The sequence below is a fragment of the Trachemys scripta genome, chromosome 11 (genome assembly GCF_013100865.1).
Source record: "Trachemys scripta elegans isolate TJP31775 chromosome 11, CAS_Tse_1.0, whole genome shotgun sequence".
In the NCBI taxonomy this organism is placed as follows: Eukaryota; Metazoa; Chordata; order Testudines; family Emydidae; genus Trachemys; species Trachemys scripta.
The window spans coordinates 30,588,417-30,611,259 of NC_048308.1; the positions used below are offsets into that span (position 1 = coordinate 30,588,417).

A 22,843-nucleotide genomic window follows, 5' to 3' on the forward strand; every position below is an offset into this window, starting at 1 on the left:
TGATTTAGAAGGAATGCATGTCAAGTATATAATATTATTTATATGTATTGTGGTATCACTGAATGGCCTCATTCAAGATTAATGCGGTGAAAACACAAAAATTCCCAGTCTCAGCCCTGAAGAACCTACTATCTTTTTCTCCCAAGTAGGTTTCCTGTAAATAGTCTCAACCTCCAATGAGGTTCAGCCTAACTGATTTAAAACACAGCTTAAAACATAAATACATTTGAAGTAATCACAAGTTGTATGGTGGAATATTACCGTAGGTAAACTTATTATTTCATACAGCCTGTCAGGCCTTTCCTAGAAGCTTACTGAATGTTTACAGCACTACACAAATTATTTTATAAAACAGAAGAGAAGACATAGACCCTGTCTCAAAGAGTTTCTATACTAACTCATACAAAACCAAACAAGGAGACACAGTTCAGGTATGGGAAGTGTGCGGACACAACTGGTAATGAGGTTAGTGTCGGAACAACACTTAGCTCTTCTCTAGTTTACATGGTCAAAACACTGTACAAACATTAACTACCTCTCAGCACACCCCTCTGCAGAAGTATCAGAGAGGTAAAGATTATACAGTGGGTCAGACACCAACTCAGGAGTTCCTGGCTTCCAATTCTGGGCTTGATATAAAGCCAATGGAGTCAATGAAAAGATTCCCATTGAGTTGAATGGGCTTTGAATCAGGTTCCCTATGCTCAATCCACCTAAAACACACATCTTGTCAATAAAGGCAAGCTTTGTGAGGGAAATGGGTTTTCAGAAGAATTTGAATGAGCAAGGCTGCCTAGAGGATAGGAACTTCCAAACATTGGGTACAGCATGAAAGAAGCCACAAGCTGAAAATATGATAACGAAAGCAGTATGGAGGAGGCAACTGGGAAGCACTCAGGGAATGTTTGAGAAAGCAGGAGGAAATGGGAGATGAGGGTGAGGGAAGATCCTGCACTGTCTTGAAACGGAAGGCAAAAAGTTTGAGTTTGATGTAGGAAAAGAAGGGACTCAGTGCAAAGGGATTTTGGGGAGGGAGGCTGATGTGGTCAGAGTGGGGAGAGGACCACTACTTTAACACTGGCAGGTGACTACAGCAGCAGTGGGCATTACCCTCATATCACTATATATTGACCAGAAACGCAGATGCATAGAGCTGGATTACCTGGTAATTCTGATTTTGTATTGTTAAGTGGCTTCTTGCAGACATATGGAAGTGGAGTCTCACAGTGGTAACTCTGCCATTGACCTGAGGCAGCATTCATCGCCACACAACTTGACCCATCCAAAGGCGACACATTTTGCATGTCTTTGGGAGAGAAAGAACTATATGTAAGAGTGCAGATTTATATAAAGTGAAGGTGATTATTGCTTCTTTTGTCTCACACTTTTTGATTCAATAATAATACTCTGTACTTCTGTAGTTTCTTCCATCTGAGGATCATAATGCACTTTACAATCTTTGGCCTAAGGAACTTGTTTTACGGTAGGTCACATAGGAAGCCTTCTGAAAGAACCAGGAATAGAGCCAAGGAATCCTCATTCCTTGTCCTGTACTTTAACCACAAGATCTAGCAGAATATTCTATCTAAACTACAATTAACACAAGGAAAATTTAAGCTATTACATAAACCAACAGATAAAAGGAAATGAATTAATGAAATAATTGTAAGTAAAAGTCAACTCTTAGATGTCCTTGTGTATATTTAGAGGTAGCTCAGTTACAAATACCTGCTCTTACGATCGTTTCAATTGGAATCAGTTTCAATTGGAAACTACCAATATACTGTTTACCAAAACAGAAAATCTGTATCTGTTCTTTTTGCGGATACAGACTAACACAGCTGCTACTCTGAAACCTGTATTAATACAGTAAGCATAGTAAAAGCAAAACGAAAGAATAGTGACTACATTTGCCACAGAAATCATTTTGGTAATAGGCACTGCTTTATGTTTTATCATCAAGTTTTGCTGTCTTTATAATGAGTGAGGCAAGATCTCACGAAAGCTGAACTTACAAATGTAGAATTATGTACCAAAAAAACTGCATTCAAAAATAAAACAATGTAAAACTTTAGAGCCTACAAGTCTACTCATGCCTACTTCTTGGTCAGCCAAACAAGCTTGGTTACAATTTGCAGAAAATAATGCTACCTGCTTCCTGTTTACAATGTCACCTGAAAGTTAGAACAGGCGTTCACATGGCACTGTTTTAGCTGGCGTTGCAAGATATTTATGTGCCAGATGCGCTAAAGATTCATATGTCCCTTCATGCTTCAACCACCATTCCAGGGGACATGTTTCCATGCTGATGATGGGTTCTGCTTGATAATGAGTCAAAGCAGTGAGGACTGACGCATGTTCATTTTCATCATCTGAGTCAGATGTCACCAGCATGAGGTAGATTTTCGTTTTTGGTGGTTTGGGTTCTGTAGTTTCCGCATCAGAGTGTTGCTCTTTTAAGACTTCTAAAAGCATACTCCACACCTCGTCCCTCTCCGATTTTAAGCAGCACTTCAGATTCTTAAACCTTGGGTTGAGTGCTGTAGCTATTTTTAGAAATCTCACATCAGTACCTTCTTTGCGTTTTGTCAAATCTGCTGTGAAAGTGTTCTTAAAACGAACATATGCTGGGTCATCATTCGAGACTGCTATAACATGAAATATATGCAGAAAGCGGGTAAAACAGAGCAGGAAACATACAATTCTCCCCCCCCAGGGAGTATAGTCACAAATTTAATTGATGCATTATTTTTTTAACGAGCATCATCAGCATGGCAGCATGTTCTCTGGATTGATGGCCGAAGCATGAAGGGGCATACGAATGTTTAGCATATCTGGCATATAAATTCATTGCAACGCCAGCTACAAAAGTGCCATGCGAATGCCTGTTCTCATTTTCAAGTGACATTGTAAGTAAGAAGCAGGCAGCAGTATCTCCCATCAATGTAAACAAACTTGTTTGTCTTAGCGATTGGCAGAATAAGAAGTAGGACTGACTGGACTTGTAGGCGCTAAAGTTTTACACAGTTTTGTTTTTGAGTGCAGTTATGTAACCAAAAAAAATCTGCATCTGTAAGTTACACTTTCACGATAAAGAGATTGCACTTCAGTACTTGTATGAAGTGAATTGAAATATACTATTTTTTTTGTTTATCATTTTTACAGTGCATATTTTTGTAACCAAAAATAACAATATAAAGTGAGCACTGTGCACTTTGCATTCTGTTTTGTAATTGAAGTCAATATTGAAAATGTAGAAAAAAATCCAAAAATATTTAATAAATTTCAATTTGTATTCTATTGTTATAAGTGCGATTAATAGCGATTAATTTTTTTGAACATGATTAATTTTTTTGAGTTAATCGTGTGAATTAACTGCGATTAATTGACAGCCCTACTTATGATGAACAGCACCCTGCTTTGCAAATTGTCCCATTGAAATCACAAATAAGGTGTGACTCATGTAAAAGTGGCAAAGCTGGGTCATTAGACTTTGAAGAGATGATAAAAGAAATGCTTCATGTGGCAAATCTTATAAAAAGCTCTACTTAGCAAACTTATCCAAAAATAATAAAACTCTCACAAAAGCCACATCTTATCTCTCTTCTCATTTGCTTCCTCAAACGGCCACCATTTGATGGAACAAGAGGCTATTCAATAAGCTGGAAAAAGAGAGAGCTCAGTTCCAAAAAGACTAGACAGACTTACTTTGGGGAGGGGCAGGAGCCTTAGTATTAATGTTCAGTTATACAGCAAAGATTCTCATAAATACCCACAACAAATGAAATCAGATTTCAAATGCAAGACTTCAAATTCCAAGACACTTAATTGAGCAAAACTCTCACTGATTTCAATGGAACTCTGAGCAATTAAAATAAGTTTCCCAAAATTTGTCTTTCTACCTCACCTCCTAAGAAGCCACAAGTTAATGTAACCTTAAAGTTAAGAGTTTAACTGCACAATTCGGGCTTCTATTGCCATTTATCCCAGGTCCCTGGCACATATGTGTTATTTTATATGCTGTTAAAAGTATGCCTTCATATAGCAGTATAATGTGGTGAATTACAGTCGTTATGGTAATCATATCTTTGAATTCCACAATTTGTGCATAAAATCTCATCCATGCTGCCAGTGGGAAGAAGAAATTGTCAAAGAACCCTCGAGCTGCACCAAATATGCAGACAATCTCAAACTGAAGGTGTTTTTAAAAATTGTCTTTTTTACTTGGGGTTTATTAACCCTAATCTTCCATAATTTGAAACCTGTGTAAATAGTAGAATTCACCTTTTAAGAAAAATGTTTATGGATGTTTTTCAACTTTTTACAGCAATGGAACAATAATGTTCTCTTTGGTAAAGTGCAATAAAAGAAGCTGAGAAGTAAAGTTCCAGTGTGTGTTATGAATATACGTTCATTCAATTGAAAAGATGGCTACCTGGATTCCAGTTAAGAAAGTTCAAAGGTGTGTGGTCTGACCACTGCCAGCCTCCAGAAATGTCCAGTTGGTTTAAGCCAATCCAAAACGCCTCTGCAATGCCATCTTTAGCTGGAATTAATAATTAAATGGTTAACTAAAACTACGTCCATCCATTAAACAGTTGTTTTTAAACTAAGGAGCTAACTGAAAATATGTCCAATACAGAAACATTTTGCATTGAATATGGATGTGCAACTTCTACTGAAGTCAGAAGAAGGTAAGGTCCCTGGGCAGAATTTGGCCCTTAATATGTTACAGAATTCTGTTTCTTCCTCCTGTTCCCTCCAGAAGCTGATTGTTTTATTCTCCCATACTCAAAGACACAGTGACACCTCCTGCAGTCCAAGCCTGAATAAAGCCCTGTATGGCTGCACAGGTGATTACATGTCAATGGCACAAAACACCCTCTTCCTCAAGGGATGAGTGCACTGCTAGAATGGATATAACTAATTTGATTTCCAGATCCAAGCCTGGATCCCATGCACTGCACAGACACTAAACTGTCATGCTGACTCATTCTGCATTTTGTGTGTGGACACTGGCCGTTTACTTCTGTTTATATTCACAAACACTATAATACAATTAGATGAGCTACCTGAGAAAATCTCAGGTTAGATTAGTAATTCATTCCTATTATACAAGTTACAGCACCAAGAGATCTTACATGCCAGAGAATTTTAATGCTACCTTGAAATTATTCTACTTGTCAGGGTTTCCTGATATTCTGCTGCCAACATACTCCTCTCATCCATTTATTACAGACAGTTATACCTACCTTGTATATAACTTAATTCAGTTGTACTTGTGATGCTCAGTAAATCTCCCCCTTGTGTTTGACATGAAATATAGGCTTCTTTCCAAGAAAGCGCAGACTGTGTGTTTAACTGGTAGCAACTTTCAGATCCTGGATCGTGTTCCCAGGTATCACGACAACCATCCTCTGTTTAACACAAACACATGATACTGGTGACTATAGCAAAACAATAACTGCATTTGGGGTTTTTCAAACATTTTAGTGAACATTATTGTAATACAGAGGAAAATGCAAGGAAGTGTTTTAGTTGTATGTTAAAATCACTCATATTACAGAGTATATTTGTATTGATTGTTATATCAATGTTCCAATATCAGTGAAACCTAATTTTAAAAGAGTTTAGTATGCAGATATCGTACCATAAAATGGAACTGTACACACATGACATTGAAGAACTCTGTTAGAACATCTATTTAGAAAACCTACGTGCCTGGTTTTAAGCAGATTCCCCATTTGGCATCCTGATTGTAATTGGAGGTTGTGGCACACCATTCGCCATCTGTGTGTGTTTCGTCCCGAATGCAGTCTTGATACCATGTCTTATTAACTAGGAAGGGGAACTCACAGGGCCTTCCATAGGAGTTACCATCCCTTGTATAGATCTCTGTAGGAAAAGCAACAAAACAGCAGATTTAGTATTTGAGAGAGAAATCAGAACACACCTGAAAGCATTATAATGAATGAATAATCTAAAACTCCCCTCTCACAAGTTTGTTGAGGAAGAAAAGAGTAGCAAATAAAAGCTACTACTTACATGGAGAATGTTAACTTAAAAATTACCAAATCACATTACTGTCTAGGAATATTGAACTATTGTTACAAATAACACATAATAATACTATAACTAGAAGTGATTAAAGAAAAATATTTTTCTGTTGCTCCCCACTCCCCAGGCATTACTTTGTGTATTAGCCAGTTTCACTATGCTTCCTGTATGGTCAATTAGACCCCAATCCTGTGAACACACTTGTGTTGAACTTCATGCATTTCAGTAATCCCACTGAGTTCAATAAGACTCTTTACACATGTAACATTAAGCATGCATATAAGCATTTGCAGGATCATCACCTTAGTTAGTTTCCCCTTTTGTTCCTGTGAATCCTTCCCACAAGGAGTCGGGGCCAGCTAGCCACAAAGCACCACCAAAAGCTCTGAGGACACAAGTGAGCCACACCCCAGTATGGGACCCCTGGATTCGATTTCAAGTTGATGGTGTCCCTTTAAACAAACACGAAAATGCTGTATATTACTGTTAACTGCTATTACTTTCTGCCCAGGCTAATGGAAATTGTAAAATGTATTATATCACCCATAAAGGGCTCTTATAGAATACTTTACCTAGCCCAAATTTGACTCCATGCCTGCTGGACTACAGAGGCATTGCACTACTCCCTTCTCAGAAGCAATAAATACAACACAGCTCCCAGAGTCAGAGATACAGAGTGCACCAAGTTTGACTGCCATGTCAATGTTGTATTCTGAGTCATCATGGCTATAGCATTGGGGGATACATTAAACACATTCAAAGCACCCCCTTCCTCCTCATGAAGGGGCAGGTTATTCTCTGTATGACAGATTGTTAGTCAACTAGGGAAGAAATGCTAAAGGGACATTGTGGCCTGCAGCAACTTTTCCCCAAGGCTAGATCTACACTAGGAGCAATTTGCTGCTATAGCTATTCTGGTATAATATACCAGCGAAACTCTCCTAGCAAGGACACAGCAAAACTACATCTACACTAGAGCTTTTTCCAGCACACCTATGTTCATCAGGGATCACACCACATGACATGCCTGATCAATACAGCCATGCTAGCAAAAGTCGGAAGTGTACACATGACCTAAGTGACAGCTCCCTCTGTTAGAGGGCGAGGAGTCATATGACCCTCAGGACTCCCCTGAGAGTCCTCTTAACCTAGACAAAAATCAAGGATCAGGAAGAGGAAAAAGGGATTCCCCCAGTAGATCTCTGATAGGGGAATCTCTTGGAGGGGAGGAAGAATGGTCTACTAGATAGGGCACTGGACTGAGACTCCAGAGACCATTGTTCAGTTCCTGGCTTAGCCACAGACTTTCTGTGTGACCTTGGGTAAGTTACTTGGGGCCAAATTTACAAAGGTATTTTGATGTCTAAAGATGCAGACAGGTGCCCAACTTCCTTAGGTACTTTTGTAAATCACACTAGGGCCCAGATCTTCAAAAGGTATTTAAGGCACCTAAGTGAGTCACACACCTAAATATCTTTGAAGATCTGGGCCTCAGTGTTCATCTGCCTCTTTAGGCACTTAAATACCCGTGTCTCTCAGTGCCTCATTCCCCATCCGTAAAATGGGGATAATAATACTTCCCTATCTAAGAGGGTTGTTGTGAGTATAAAATCCATGGATGATTGCGAGGTGCTCATTTACTATCGTGACAATAGTTGTAAAAACAGTGCTGGAAGCTGTCACTGTGGGCATAGGTTCCCTACAACTTCCAAATAGGTATAGGAAGCTGATCCTCTTCCTATTGTGGCAAACACGTGTGAGTTGCAGGGTAAGTACGCATGACCAGAACTCCTTGTAAAAATCCATGAAGCTGACACATTGTCCTCCTTTAAACCCCTCTAAAAATTCACTTCTGCCATGTTGCCTACAGAACACTTGACAATAACAAAGCAGCTGGTGTGCTTTAACCACTGCTTCTTATGCTAAACATAATAGTCTCATTGTCACTGTGTCTGTTATATCCATCTGTTGTCTCTTGTCATATAAAAGCTTGTATAGCCTGTTGGGGGCAGTACCATCCTTTTCATCATATGTCTGTACAGCACCTTGCACAATGCAGCCCCAATCCCTGACCTGAGCCACTACTGCAATGCAAATAAATAAAATAATAAATAATAATAATAAAGTAATAACAATATATAGGGCTTCTGTTTTATAGGGTATATTAATTTCATTTTGGGGGTTATTTTTGTAATTGTTGAGTTTGATGTTGATGGGATTTTCGGGGTTTTCTTTTTACATATACCATATGAATAATGTATATTATATACTGTCATGAGTAAGCTTTTTGTAATGTTCCCTGGTGCTATTTAACATAGTACTGTTTCAAACAGCACTATGTTAAAGTGCACTAGGGAACCTTTAATGTGCACCAGCAGGATCAATATGGACCAATTAATGCACAACGCAGTAGTGCACTTTAGAAATCACACCCTTATAGTTCATCTAGCTGCTCCATGTACACAAGCCCTTAGATACAAGTAACAATTTCTGTGTTTTCTAGTGTTTATTGGATAAACACCAATTTCTTTTTCCTTTTCTGTATCAGGAATGTTTTACTGGTGTTTATTGGATAAAACTGAAAATCAGAAGCCCTATAATAGGTTACTCTAGCTATGGCAGTGGCAGTAATTTTGGTAAGCTGCATGGCACCAAGAAGGAGAAGAGTGAAGAAGATCCTGGAAAGAAAGGCAGGGACTGTCTTTATTTGTGTGTATCATCAATGCAAAGCATTTTAATAATAAATAAAATAAATAAAATAATAGTTAATAATAGAGAGTTTTGGAGCATGTTGCATGAGATCATCTTCCAATCAGCTCAGCAGCTGTCTGGTATTGAACTAGTACTGTTTTTGGCTTTGCACAGTGTGCAGACTATTCCCCTTTTCCTAGATAGCAGAGAATAAACTACTAAAGACAAAACCTGTCTCTCTGTTCTTTCTTTGCACTACTCCAGAGGCAGCTATTTCCTGCCTTTTATACAGGGCTTGTGGCAAAGATACAATCCAGGCCTATTTTTTTCAAACCAAGCAGCTAGTGGTTTGTTATTAAGGGTCTGACTTTTTAAAAAAAGTTAAAATAATGCTGTTATGGAGAAAAGTAGGTCAATCTACACTTTCTCCATGAAAAACTATTTACTCGTGAACTTTCGCACAGTGATCCACCAATTATCATGGTTAAAATATTGTTTATTTAAATGCAAAAAATATTGCAGATAACCAGTTACACAGTTTTCAGATCACCACTCCTACTAATCAGTGTCAAGAACAGATTTAGGGTGGTAGGGAAAGAAAAAAACCCTGAAATCCTGGTCTGAATGAAGTTAATGGCAAAACTTCCACTGACTTAAACAGGGACAGGAAAAGGCCTATCAACTACAGTCTTGCTAGGAGGCGGCTAGTGTTTCATATATGAAAGGGATGCTATCAAAAGAATGGTAGGTGTACATGTATAAAACTAGCCTTTTACTTGACACCACTTCTCTGTAATTAATCAATCAATAAACACCACTTTATAAAATTTGCAGTTCCTGAACATCATTATCTCTCTGGGGCAAACATTTCCTTCCTTTATCAGTCTTTCAAACGCTTAGAAGTTGGCATACTCCCACATATTGTTAGTGAAAATCATCACCGTATCTCCTACTTCTTCCAGAACAAAATCAAAACCACAGACTTACCACGGTAAGGGTATTCACAAATATCATCGGAAGAGTTACTTCTTCTCCAGGTGTCTGACGAATTTATACTTGCAGTCACAACATTGTCTTTTAAAGTCAGTTTGTACTGGGATGCACCAAATATGGAAGCATCAACACATCGCCACCACAGCAGAAGTTGTGAATCACAATTAACCATTTTCAATGGAGATGCTGGTTTGGCTATATTTAATCCAAGGCACTGTTGGGATCCCAAGTGGAAAAGGCGATTTTGGGAGACCCATTTCCACAAAGTTTCATCTGTCTCCTTGCAGTCTGCTGCCATGATCTGTGAGTTTTTAACTTGTAGGCACTTGCTGGTTTTTTCATGGCGAATGGTAAATGCACCATTACCTATATATAAATACACATGTGTGATTTACATGGGAAATTTTGTTTTTAAAACTAAGACAAGTTCTGATATGGTCTACCAGAAAGGACTAGCAATTGCAGTACATATATGATTGCTTATCACTTAGGCTAAGATTTTGTCATTGGAGGTTGAGACTATTTGTCATGGATATTTTTAGTAAAAGTCACGGACTGGTCAAGGGCAATAAAGAAAAATTCAGGGAAGCCCGTGACCTGTCCCTGACTTTTACTAAAAACATCCATGACAAAATGGGAAACCTCTGGGCAGCTGAGGGGCTGGATAGGAGCTCTGGGGCCCTCACCACTCATGGGGGCTTGGAGCGCCAGGGTCCCCCTTCACCTAGGCTGGGAGCTGCAGGGGTCCCCCCACACTCTGCAGCACGGCTGAGCTGCAGTGATCCCCTTGCTGACCACAACAGTGGAGGGCTGCGGGGGTCCCCCTGCCGTGGCGGGGAGCTGCAGGGATCAATGCCATGGGTGACTGGGGGCTGCAGGGTGACTCTGCTGCCACGATGGTGGGGAGCTGTGGTGGTCCCCCTGCTGCCCCTGCTGCAACGGCAGTGGGAAGCTGCAGGGATGACCTGCCACCCATGGTGGCCAGGGGTTGCAGGGATCTACCTGCTGCCCGTGATGGGGAGCTGCTGTGGTCCCCCTGCCGCTGCAGCAGCCGGGGGCTGAGGGCAGCTGGGAGCTGCCGGGTACCCGCGTCGATGACGGTAGATGGCGGTAGATGGCTGAAGGGTCCCACTGCCATTGTGGCGGTGGGAAGCTGCGGGTATCCCCTGCCGCCCATGGTGGTGAGAGGTTGCAGGGGTCCCCTGCGGCGGGCTGAAGTCCGGAGGTCTTTGGAAGTCACAGATACTGTGACTTCTGTGACCTCTGTGACAAAATCACAGTCTTACTTACCACTGGCACAACTTACATAAACCCTAGTGTTAGTAGCACATTTAATTTCATCTTCCTTAGTGAAAAATTTCCGTTAATAAAACAAAAATAATTCTTTCTAAATGTGCATAAAATGAGTTTACAATGTCAGGGCTGAGCTAAGCCCAGTGAGGTCAATGGGAGTCTTTCTATTGACGTCAGTGCACACTGGATCAAATGTTGGATTGATTTGCAAACTGCCTGGGACCGGGACCTTGTTTGCATGCCTGTGGTAAATCAACTAGCACGCTGTAGTTGATACACAAGCAGTAATAAATAATGATCATCATCATCTTTATCTGCTAATCAGCAGGAACTGTCTCTAAATGTGTGGCTGTATGGTGTCCAGCTCATTGGAACCCGCATCCAGACTGGGGTTCTTGGTTGCTACTGTTATATTAATTAATAATAACCATCATATAATAATGGACAATTTGGAAATATGCATACAACCATAAAACATACAATTAACCAGGGCTTGAAATATTTACCCAACACTTACCAGCCTTAGGACTAAGATAACATTTTCAGAAGAATTAGGGAGCCTAGGTCCCTTCAAGAGTGACTTAGATTTTGCCTATATGGGAAAGTTTTTTCTGGTATAACCTAAGGTGTGGATTTAAAAGGATATAGTTACACTAGTATAACTTCCCATGTGGATACTGACTGGCCTTTTTTCAATATATCTTATGTCAGTTGGGAAGGATTTGAGGCTAAACTGAAAAAACAAACAAACAATTCTTATACCAGAATAAGAGTGTCCACAGGCTTATACCAGTTTAACTATATCAGTATTATGATAAAACTGTCCTATAGGCAAGGCCTACACTATAAAGTTATGTTTACATATGCTATGTCAGCTAGGAGTGTGAAAAAATTCAAACACCCCAGCTCTGGCAGCAAAACCCCTAGTGTTGTCGCAACTATGCTGGCAGAGGAGTACGTACCTCCCCCATTTCAAGTGGTAAAGTGGGATGGGTCCTACTCCTGGGGGTGTGAGAGGCTCGGGGGAGGGGGGTTGCACGGCAAGTCTGCCCCACACACACCCCAGAGCAGCAGCTCCTGTGGCTCCTGTTCCACAGGGCTGGGTGGGCTCGGTTTCCTACTCCAAGCATTGTGGCCTGGCTGATGTCACAGGTCCACTCATGTTTGGCCTGGTCATATCTGGTCATATCTGCTTAGGGTCCTTTCCAGCCCTACATAGCTATGATTCTTAAAAGATTGTACTTCCACTAGAAGTGCAGAACAGAGAAACACCAAGAAATCATAGCTTAAGTATCCACTTGAGTTGTAATCCTTCTCTTCTCAGGATCTGACTATGTTGGAACATCTGCAGAGATTGGAAATTACAACTGAGATGTAATCAGCACTTAGATACTGTTCTGATAAGCACCTTAGTAGTACCTGATGAGATAAAGAAAGAGAAAAAGATATATTGTGCATTTTGGTTGTCTCTTGGGCATGTGAAAAGCAGCATCTGCAGCTATGGCAAGCTTTCCCAGGCTGGAAGGCAATGTGATTTTTCCAAGCCATTTGGATAGTAAAGGATACAGATAGGGACAGTGGATTTTGAAAAAAAAAAATCTGTTGTAAGTGAATTTAGAAAAGTTTCCCACACGACTTCAACCAGCATGCCTCAGCTCTCCATCTACTGGCACCTTCTCTATCTGATAGCTTTCTTTGATAGGATAACGAGTCTTGTGGATAAGGGAAAAGCGGTGGATGTGGTATACCTAGACTTTAGTAAGGCATCTGATATGGTCTCGCATAATATTCTTATTGATAAACTAGGCAAATACAACTTAGATGGGGCAACTATAAGGTAGGTGCATAACTGGCTGGATAACCGTACTCAGAGAGTATTAATGGTTCCCAATCCTGCTGGAAAGGTATAACAAGTGGGGTTCCGCGGGGGTCTGTTTTGGGACTGGCTCTGTTCAATATCTTCATCAACGACTTAATAAGCATACTTGCTATGCCAATATCTAAGTTTGTAGATGATACCAAACTGGGAGGGAGTGCAACTGCTTTGGAGGATAGGGTCATAATTCAAAATGATTTGGACAAATTGGAGAAATGGTCTGAGGTAAACAGGATGAAGTTTAACAAAGACAAACGCAAAGTGCTCTACTTAGGAAGGAACAATCAGTTTCACACATACAGAATGGGAAGAGACGGTCTAGGAAGGAGTACAGCAGAAAGAAATCTAGGGGTTATAGTGGACCACAAGCTAAATATGCGTCAACAGTGTGATGCTGTTGCAGAAAAAGCAAACATGATTCTGGGATGCATAAAAAGGTGTGTTGTGAGCAAGACACGAGAAGTCATTCTTCCGCTCTACTCTGGTTAGGCCTCAACTGGAGTATTATGTCCAGTTCTAGGCAGCGCATTTCAAGAAAGATGTGGAGAAATTGGAGAGGTCCAGAAAGGAGCAACAAGAATGATTAAAGTCTTGAGAACATGACCTATGAAGGAAGGCTTAAAGAATTGGGTTTGTTTAGTTTGGAAAAGAGAAGACTGAGAGGGGACATGATAGCAGTTTTCAGGTATCTAAAAGGGTGTCATAAGGAGAAGGGAGAAAACTTGTTCACCTTAGCCTCTAAGGATAGAACAAGAAGCAATGGGCTTAAACTGCAGCAAGGGAGGTTTAGGTTGGACATTAGGAAAAAGTTCCTAACTTTCAGGGTGGTTAAACACTGGAATAAACTGCCTAGGGAGGTTGTGGAATCTCCATCTCTGGAGATATTTAAGACTAGGTTAGATAAATGTCTATCAGGGATGGTCTAGAAAGTATTTGGTCCTGCCATGAAGGCAGGAGACTGGACTTGATGACCTCTTGAGGTCCCTTCCAGTCCTAGAATCTATTCAATCTCTGGCTTCTCCTCTGAGTCTACCAACAGGAATACCTGAAATGGCTTTGGTGATGTGGACCTTTTTTCAGTAGAGTTACAAATGAATTCAAAGTCCTTTTTATGAACATCAGATGACAACATTCATGAAATTGTAACAACTGTCAATTGTTCAACCAACCTGTGTATGAATAAAATTGGTAATCAGATCATGAGAAATCAGCCTTAGACTATTTTAAATTTTAGAGCCCAATGAAATCTAATCTGCCACACCAAATACTTAATATTCTAAAATATCCCTGTTTGGATGAACAACTCAGCAGCTGATCTGCGTAGGATCCACCCTGACTGCCAGAAGAATTTGTCCAGCACCTGAGAGCGGGACTACACACTGGAAGAACTCCCTAATGCCCCAATCCTAAACACATCAGCACTTTTCTAGCAGTAGGGTCACTTTCAGAGTGAAACAGACTAGGAATTAAGCAGGCCGCAATTCTTTGGACTTTGCTATCTACCCTATTTGCCTCAACTGCTTTTAATACCTTGGTTTGCCCTTGTCACATTATATCGAAACTAAACTTCTTCCATTTCCTTGGCCCTAGCAGGAGAGTTTGCTTTGCCTCGCCTAGCAGTGAACAAACACAAACACACGAGCTGAAATTCCCCGGCTGCAGAGGGCTGCGCCACTTCCTTATACTGCGGACCCGAACTCTCATCTCTCGGGGCTGGGTTTCCCTGGGTGTTTCTGTTCCAGGTACTGAGGCCAGGACATGGCCCGTCTAGGGCGGTGTTATTTCTGGAGATGCAAAGGGGACGATTACATGGTGGAGAAGGCGGAGGGGACTCGCCGCAAATGTGACGGGAATGAAAGTAAAAGTGAATTAGCGTTTAAGCTGAGCCCTGCCCCGCTCACTCCTACGGTGGGGCCCTCTCGCCTGTCCTTGGGACGGTCCCTCCCCCCAGTGGGGACCCCTTCACCTCTGCACGGGGCGCACATCTCTTCCCACTAGGGGATCCTGCCCCTCGCCACAGGCGCCCGCTCCTCCCAGCTAGTTACAGGCGTTTGTCCGCCCGCTCCCCCAAGTGTCCTGAAGTTGCAACTAAATGCGCCACCAAAGCGCAGATGGGACAGCGCAGCCCCTTGCAGATACTCTCCCCCCCCCCCCCAGCTCCCGAGTCTTCTCCGGTGCCCAGCTGCCTGGGCTGGGCTCAGGCTCCCCGGGGCTGTGGCCCTGCTGCTCCAGGGACCTGGGCCGGGGGGGTGCCTGGAAGCAGGTAAAGGTAAAAGTCCAGCGGTGCGTTACCTGCGGATGCCCCGCGCGCAAAGCAGCAGGCTGCGAGCAGAGCCACCCAGCCTGTAGCCAGCGAGCGCCCGGGCGCCCTCCTCATCCTCTCCCAGGGCGAGTGCGGAGCACGACAGGCAGCTGCCCGACCCCCGGAGAGATCCCCGAGCGCTTCCCAGCGCAGTGACACTCCCCAGTCCCACGGGCACTCGCTGCAACCCATTGGAGGAGGCTGGGGCCAATCAGTGTTCTCCTTGACTCCAGGCTGGGCGGGTAAGTTGTTGCCGGGCGAAAACATGTCTAAGGCGTTTACCCTACTAGTTTCACTACGGACCTTACTTAAGATCACACCTCTCAGGGCATTCAGGCCCCTGGCTGGGGTGCAAAGGGGAACAAGGGCCTCACTGAGGCACACATAAAAGGAACAGTGTGAGAAGCTTTAAAAGCACAGGATTTATTTCTACTCCCCCATCAGTCTCCAGCAGTTCAGCTGCAGCCCTCCATGTCACCTCCTCTCATCCCCCATGTCATCTCCCCATCAGTTCAGCTCCAGCCCCCGCATCAGTCAACTTAACCCCTTTCTGGGCTAGGAGTACATACGATTGTACATCTTCAGCTGCTGTTTTAGGGTTGCCAATTTTCGTTGGACATATTCCTTGAGGTTTCGTCACATGATAATCCTCAATTAAAGATAATAATCCTTCATTCCTGAAGACTCCAAGGCAATACTGTAGGATTGGCAACCCTACTTCACCCTCTCTGCCCTTTCCGAGGCCCAGGAGGGAGCAGGAGAAGCAGAGGCCTGTCCAGCTGTTCACAAGAAGGAAGGGGGAGGAGGGAGCTTCTGGGGTCCTATGAGAATGGCTTGGTGGTGCTGAGAGAGAGAGAGAGAGCACACCCTTCCTATAGCAGCTCTGATTGATTGATTGCTCTTCCCCAGGAGGTGGGTAAGTGGGGCAGGCAGCCAATCAGAGGGGGTTCTGCCACCTCTGAACTTGCCAAAGGGCTGGAGATAGGGACCAGCACCAGCCCTAAATGTCATTTGCAACAAAACTCACAGGAGTTGGCAACAAATAGTGTCTGATTCAGCATTACTGGGGGACGGATGGAGGCCACACTTAAAGATGATCTTATAATACTAAGTTCAGAGCCTGAAACAGAGCTACCTCTGGAATTTCCGGCTGATGTTCTAATCCAGAGCTTTGGTGGCAGCCTATATTTATAATGTAAATGTTTGGAGCAAGGATTGGTCTAATACTGGGTCTTGTATAGAGCCTGGACCCTCCAGGTGATTAACAAATAATACATAATAATGATGGGCCAGGTTTTCCACTGTGTAAATCTGTTTAGCCCCATTGATGTCACTGGAACTATTATAATTTACACTGGATGAGTATCTGGGGCAAGGTAATAATTAAAGAGAAATACAAGATCCTTATGGGATGGGGGCAAATTTGGGTCTAAACAAAGAGGCACTACAGAGAGGCACGCTTAAGACAATAATGTTAAAAAGGGAAAGAGAAAACATGGGGATATATATGTCCTATGGTATTGCAACATGCCAAGTAGGTCACGTCTATTCTCAGAAAAGAAAAACAAAAACCTTCAGGGAGAAAGAGGACCAAGGGAGAGAATGAGAGAGGGAAGAAGCCGAGGGTGAGAATGCAGTGAGGTAGGGAGTGAGGACTAAAGAGGAGAAGGTGGGATAAGGAGAAATGATGGAAGAAAGAAGCTCAAGGGGGAGAGTTTGGTCATTGACTTCAGTAGAAGATGGATCAGGCCTTAGCTCCTTAGTACAGTTTTAAGGCTTTCTGAGTCGAGCCTGAGCTGCCTTTGTATCTCGCTGGTGTTTCTTGGCTGAATTACTTCAGTTCAATAAGGGAAATTACAGCCTTTGACATCAACATGGCTTTGCCTCACAATCTAATAATAATCCACATGACACTATCAAACACACAGAAAGCCCTTTCATTTAATTTTATTTTTTTAATCTGTGGGGAAAATTCTTGTCCCAACATACAGCCCTAAGAATTGGGCTGTGCCTGAATTTCTCAATTGGGACACTCTCTCCTGAGGCTGCAGCATGACAATGAAACTGCTCTGTGGCACTGTTACGTCCTGAGGGCTGTAATAGCCTCTGCTGCTGGTGCTCTCCCCCTACAGAGGAGTACAGTGTACAAGGAATGTACACAGAGAAGACCTCTGTGCACATGCAGAGGTGTTGAATCCCCATGTGAAGATCCCAAATTCTTCCCTCATCCTTTCTGCAACAGAACTGCATTTGTTTCATCAAGGCCCTCTGTGACTGTTGAGGAGGGGCTGGATTTGTGCTATACAGTCAGTCTATGTACATTATTAACATATGAGAGTTTTAAAAAATCATTTAACTCCAGTTGAGTGATAGCATTTTGCTGCTGTGCCATCCAAAACAAATTACTTCAGAGCCATTACTTACATGAGTAAGACCATCAAAAGTTGGTTCTAAAAGGTTTTACCAAGTGCAGGTTGGGAAGATGAGTGGTATTCCTTCGGATTGTAATGGAAAGTTAGTTGCCAAAGAGCCATATCAAAGCATAAAGGAGAAAGAACACAAAGTGTGGTAGACACAATCCACAGGAATGAACAGATGCCTTCTTCCCACAGATGATGAGGAGGAGAAAGGTCACTCTGTGAAGGAACTGGTAGGGGAGTTAACTGTCAGATTATAAAATTCAGGTGTCTATGGCCTCTCTGATTTGAAACAACTGCAGCTAAGAAAATGAGCATATGGGATAAGTGAGTCACAGAGACTAAAAAAAAGATTTGAAGGGGGGAAAAAACCCCAAAGCCTTCCCAAACAAAAAGGCACGTGAAATAAAATATAATCAATTTATGAAGAGATATACTGTGTATATGGTGATCCAGGGATATCTATATAGGCAGTGCCCCAGCTAGGAAAAGAATTCCCTCACTCAAAATTTGCAGAACAAATTATTGGGGGATCTATTATAATTAAATTTAGAAGACAAAACCATTTAAGGGGAGTAAGTCAGATTTCCATCACAGTGGAAGGTGCAACATTGAATCTATTTTGTTAGCCACTACCATATATTTTAGAAGGTTTATGCTAAGCTATATAACTATGAACCAAACTCGTAGTATACCTTTTTAGGTATGCTAAGCTTTACAGTAGGATTGTATTAGCCAGAAAAAATTGTATAACCCCAATTTCTTGTATATGCAGGAACTGTCAGAAATGAGATGTGTGTTTTGTTAAGGTTTGCCAACTCATAATTAGTGTGGTGGGCACAAATATCAGGAATATTTGGGCTAGATAAGATGCCAGGATAATTGGTGCTGGCCCTAGAAATATTTGAGGTAGGTGTCTCTCTGTACGCTGAAAAACAGGAGGTACAAACTGGAGAAGAAACAGAAGAAAGGTCTGTGATAATTAGGGTATTTTTTATTATCTTTGGAACAGATTCGAGCTGCAGAGCCATTTCCCAGGGACTGGTATGTATTTGCTTCTCTGTTTGTGCTGATCTATTTTTGACTAATAAACACCAACTGAGCTGAGCTATTTGACATATCATTGATCAGTATCTAAATCAACCCCACTTACAATTTTACACATCTCTAATATACCCAGTCACTTTAAAATTTGGACACCCAATTGAGAATGTAGGTAGGCTGAATATAATGCTGGCAGGTGTGATGTTGGGAGCTAACTGTCAGAAAGGAGGGATACAAACAAAACTGTATAGGGAGCAAAAATTATGTTCTTCCTGGAACTGAGCAATGAGCCCTGAGTCAGGAAACAGGTGTTTCCAGAGATGATTTTTTTAAAAAACGTTTCAAACAGAGGGGGAAGAGAGTTCTCTGTAAGTTGCCTTAAAATTAAGACTGATGTATTAGAACAAGATATAAATTTTCTGGAACACCAGAGCTGTAAATAAACAGTTAAACCAGAGTGAGGGAGAGCACAGTTCTCACTGGAAATTCTGATAATAAATAATATAATATATGGAGATATACCTATCTCATAGAACTGGAAAGGACCCTGAAAGGTCATTGAGTTGAGTTCAGCCCCCTTCCTTCACTAGCAGGACCAAGTACTGATTTTGCCCCAGATCCCTAAGTGGCCTCCTCAAGAATTAAACTCACAACCCTAGGTTTAGCAGACCAATGCTCAAACCACTGAGCTATCCCACCCCTCTGATGTTGGGGGAACCGTGGGGAGGGAGATTAAAACTAAAGTTAAAAATATATTGAGACATTATGTAGGATGACCAGACGTCCTGATAAAATTGGGACCATCCCGATTTTTAGGTGTTTGTCCCGATATTTAGCTCTGCCGGCTTTTTTTTTTTTTGCTCCGCCGGCGGACATCCCCCTCCCCCCCCCGACGGGTCCCGATATTTTCTTCCTCTCATCTGGTCACCCTAGACATTATATGATGTCTCTCTCTTCATACAATATCATAACAAGAATCACCAACACAGACACCTGTACCCATGAGTGTGAGTTCTTTAACTGTTTTCCTCCAACTTTATAACGGTCTGTCTCCAGTCTGGGTGAGGAGGGGGAACATAGTTTTAAGTTTGTAGCAAATGCTATGTGGTGCATATTTACTGCACTTACACCAACAATGATGTATATTAAGTTAAGAAAAGAATTTAAAATCTATTGAAATCTAAACTGTGCAAAGAATCATGTTTGGCTCCCCTAAAATACAATTCCAGCTTGTGGTCTCTTTTCATATAGCTGTCTACAAGACATCACACTAGGGACCAAATCATTGGTATCATAGGCCTTGCTCCTTCATGTCTCAAGGTAAAAGAACATTTTAGAAGTGCTAAAGATGAATGTTTGTACAGTTTATTATGTTTCAGCAATGACTTTTTTTACTTAATATATTGAAATCTTGAGATAAGCGCAGTAGACATGCAGCCTGCAGATGTTCAGTTGCCAGTTAAAACACATTCATCTTCCCCTCACCCCCCACCCAAACTGGGGACAGACAGTTATAGAGTCAGGGGAAAAAATAGTTAAAGAACTCACACCTGTTTTAGTTGCTCGGGTAAACTGCTTTGTTGCTCAGTGTATAAACATGGGAACAAGCATTTTGATGATGAAAGTTGCTAAAAGACGCACTTGTTGTTATAACATACAAAAGCACAATGTATATTAATTTATATACCCAGGTTTTATGTCCTTTAATGTTTGTATATTGTAAAAGTTTCAAAAACAATTTTTAAATTAATAATGACTATTTATGAAGTGCAAGCTCATTTCTTTTCTGAAGGAAAAGACTGTTGGGCAATAACAGTAATTAAGCCACCAAGAAAAAGCTAGGATACCAACTTGGATAGAAGGAATGATCACCAAGAGAGATATGGAGAAAGCTATTGTAGCTGATAATACAAAAAAGGAAGTACAGTATCGTGTTTTGTTTCCATGGAATATAAACACAACATTTAAATAAAAAGTAGGAGACACAGGGAAGGTGGGGTGCCCTGGGTAAGACAGAGGTGGAAATTGAAAGCAGATGGAGGAATGCAACCACAAGGAAAACTAAAAACTGGGAAGAACAGAAGGGAAGCATGTATTTAAAACTGATATTTGCTTCTGACAGAAGAAGATCCAACTGAGAAGAGCCCAGATGAGGTCAGCACCCCAAACAGTGAATGGTAGGCACAAGCACTGAAATGGAGCCACTGGAGAGAAGGGCAAATTATCTTGTTTAGTGATTCTATAATGAGGAACATAATGGGCCTGTTATTCATTTACACTACAGCCATTTTATACAACTCTGGCCTTAACGTGGGTGGAAAATACCCACCTTTATGGCATCTTTCAACTGCCAGAGCAGTGTAAAAGGGCCTTAGTAGAAATGAGAATCAAATCTGGAACCTGTAGCCAAACAACGAAAATATGCTCCTGAGAGCCAGCATATCAGCAGTAAGGGTTCCAGATTTCTGTAAAATGTTGGACAACTCCTACTGATCATAATTCATATGGGGACACCTGACACCTGTAAAAGAAGTTTTTGGTAATAGAGGATGACCTCAGAGGTCTGGACAAGCATCTGAGCAAGGGATCCATGCAGGTGATCTTCTTTAGCAATCATGCTGATGACAAGCGCAAATGGAGAAGGAAGACTGATAATGGAAACCTCCAGCTCATCAACAGTGATGGAGAGAGGATTTTGGATTTCTGAAGCTCTGGAATTACATCTGCCATGAGACATGACTGTATGCAATTAAGGACATGGGGGTGCCACCCTTCTGGATTCAAAACGGACAGGGCTTGTTAGGTGAGCTTTGAACTAGGTTTCTGGAGGAGGAGAGTTTTTGGTTAACTCACATGATCTGGCATGTGCCTCCAGCAAAAAAAGACTGACAATGGAGTTGTTCTGAAACAAGATGAAGAGTATGAGCATACTAATGTGTCTACATGCATACAAGGAGTATTGAGAAACAAACAAGAAGAACCAGAAACACTTCTAAATTTTAGAGATTTTGATCTAATGGGCAAACTGTAATTAAAATCTTCTAGGATAATTCTCATAACTGGAATGTGAATATAGATGGGTGTAATCTGCATGGCAGAGGTGTGAGAAAAAAGGGTATTATAGGTCAAAGGTGCTTACACTGTAGTAAGCTATGAGTTTGGAGTAAAGACTCAGATGGTAAAATTTTTGATGAAAGTAACAAGAACTGAAAAACAAAAACAACAGTGAGCATCTTCTCTGGACCAGAGGAACTGGTCAAAATCAAGCAATCTGACAATAAATGCAGACTTATTAGTTATAATTGGATAATAGTTGGTTTCCATGTAATGGCTATCTCTGAAGGTGGAGCATTGAAGCCCTTGGTTTGGTTTGTCTTTTGCTGAAGTTATGAGCAAAGAGAGGTTCTGTCTACTGCCTGTAAAATGTTAGGGACTTATCTAGATCTTCAGTCTGTCAGAAATCATCCATAAGTGTATTTTATAAAGTATCTGCTAACACTATTCTCTCTAAAAATGCAAAATGAAAGTGGAGTTCTGAAGCACAACTTGGGGGGATTCTTTAAAAGTATGGTTGGATTATCAAATTTAATACAAATTACTTTCTTTTTATGGGTGTTTGGCTGTGTGTATTTTTCGGCATTGTTGGGACATGTAAATTCTGCAAAATGATAATAAATTTGGGTGCATTTGAAATATTCATGCAAAATTAAATGCATTCCTCAAAAATAGCATTTTCAACTTTTGTTACAAACATGAAAATGGTACTTTTTCTGATTTTTTTTAAATAAAAAAGAATCACTGCTGAGTGAAAACATACTTGCAATGAAAACATGCAGAGATTCATATTTTATCACTTACCTGAAATACTAAAAGTCATTTAATTGTTATTTCACATATAGAGAAGTTTGGTCTGAGTAAAACTGCAAACATTTTCACACAAAACTTTCCAAAACATGATTAAGTTTGCACTTGTCTGGTTTGGGGTCAATACTGTTTTTTATTATTGAAGAAATTAGTATGATAAATAAGGATGCAAAGAATGTGACAGTAGCAACTTTCATCTTAACTATGACTGAATGCCAAATGAATGTCTTTGGAGGGATGCATGAGTTTGGCTGACCTGCCCCTGTTGGTGACCATATAACCAGTTTTGGTGACATTCTGGGGTAA

The 22,843-nt window shown here is 41.3% G+C and overlaps 1 protein-coding gene across 1 annotated transcript in view; it reads right to left on the minus strand.

Annotated features, from left to right (window-relative positions):
- LY75 (lymphocyte antigen 75) overlaps positions 1-15,377 on the minus strand; it is a 74,183-nt gene extending 58,806 nt beyond the window's left edge. The window contains exons 1-6 of the mRNA XM_034786533.1: positions 15,203-15,377; positions 9,736-10,107; positions 5,722-5,895; positions 5,253-5,417; positions 4,436-4,546; positions 1,163-1,306 (exon numbers count right to left, since the gene is read on the minus strand). Of these exons, the coding sequence (XP_034642424.1) occupies positions 1,163-1,306; positions 4,436-4,546; positions 5,253-5,417; positions 5,722-5,895; positions 9,736-10,107; positions 15,203-15,287 (1,051 nt within the window). The 5' untranslated portion in view covers positions 15,288-15,377. The remainder of the gene's footprint in view (positions 1-1,162; positions 1,307-4,435; positions 4,547-5,252; positions 5,418-5,721; positions 5,896-9,735; positions 10,108-15,202) is intronic.
- Between the last annotated feature and the right edge of the window lie 7,466 nt (positions 15,378-22,843).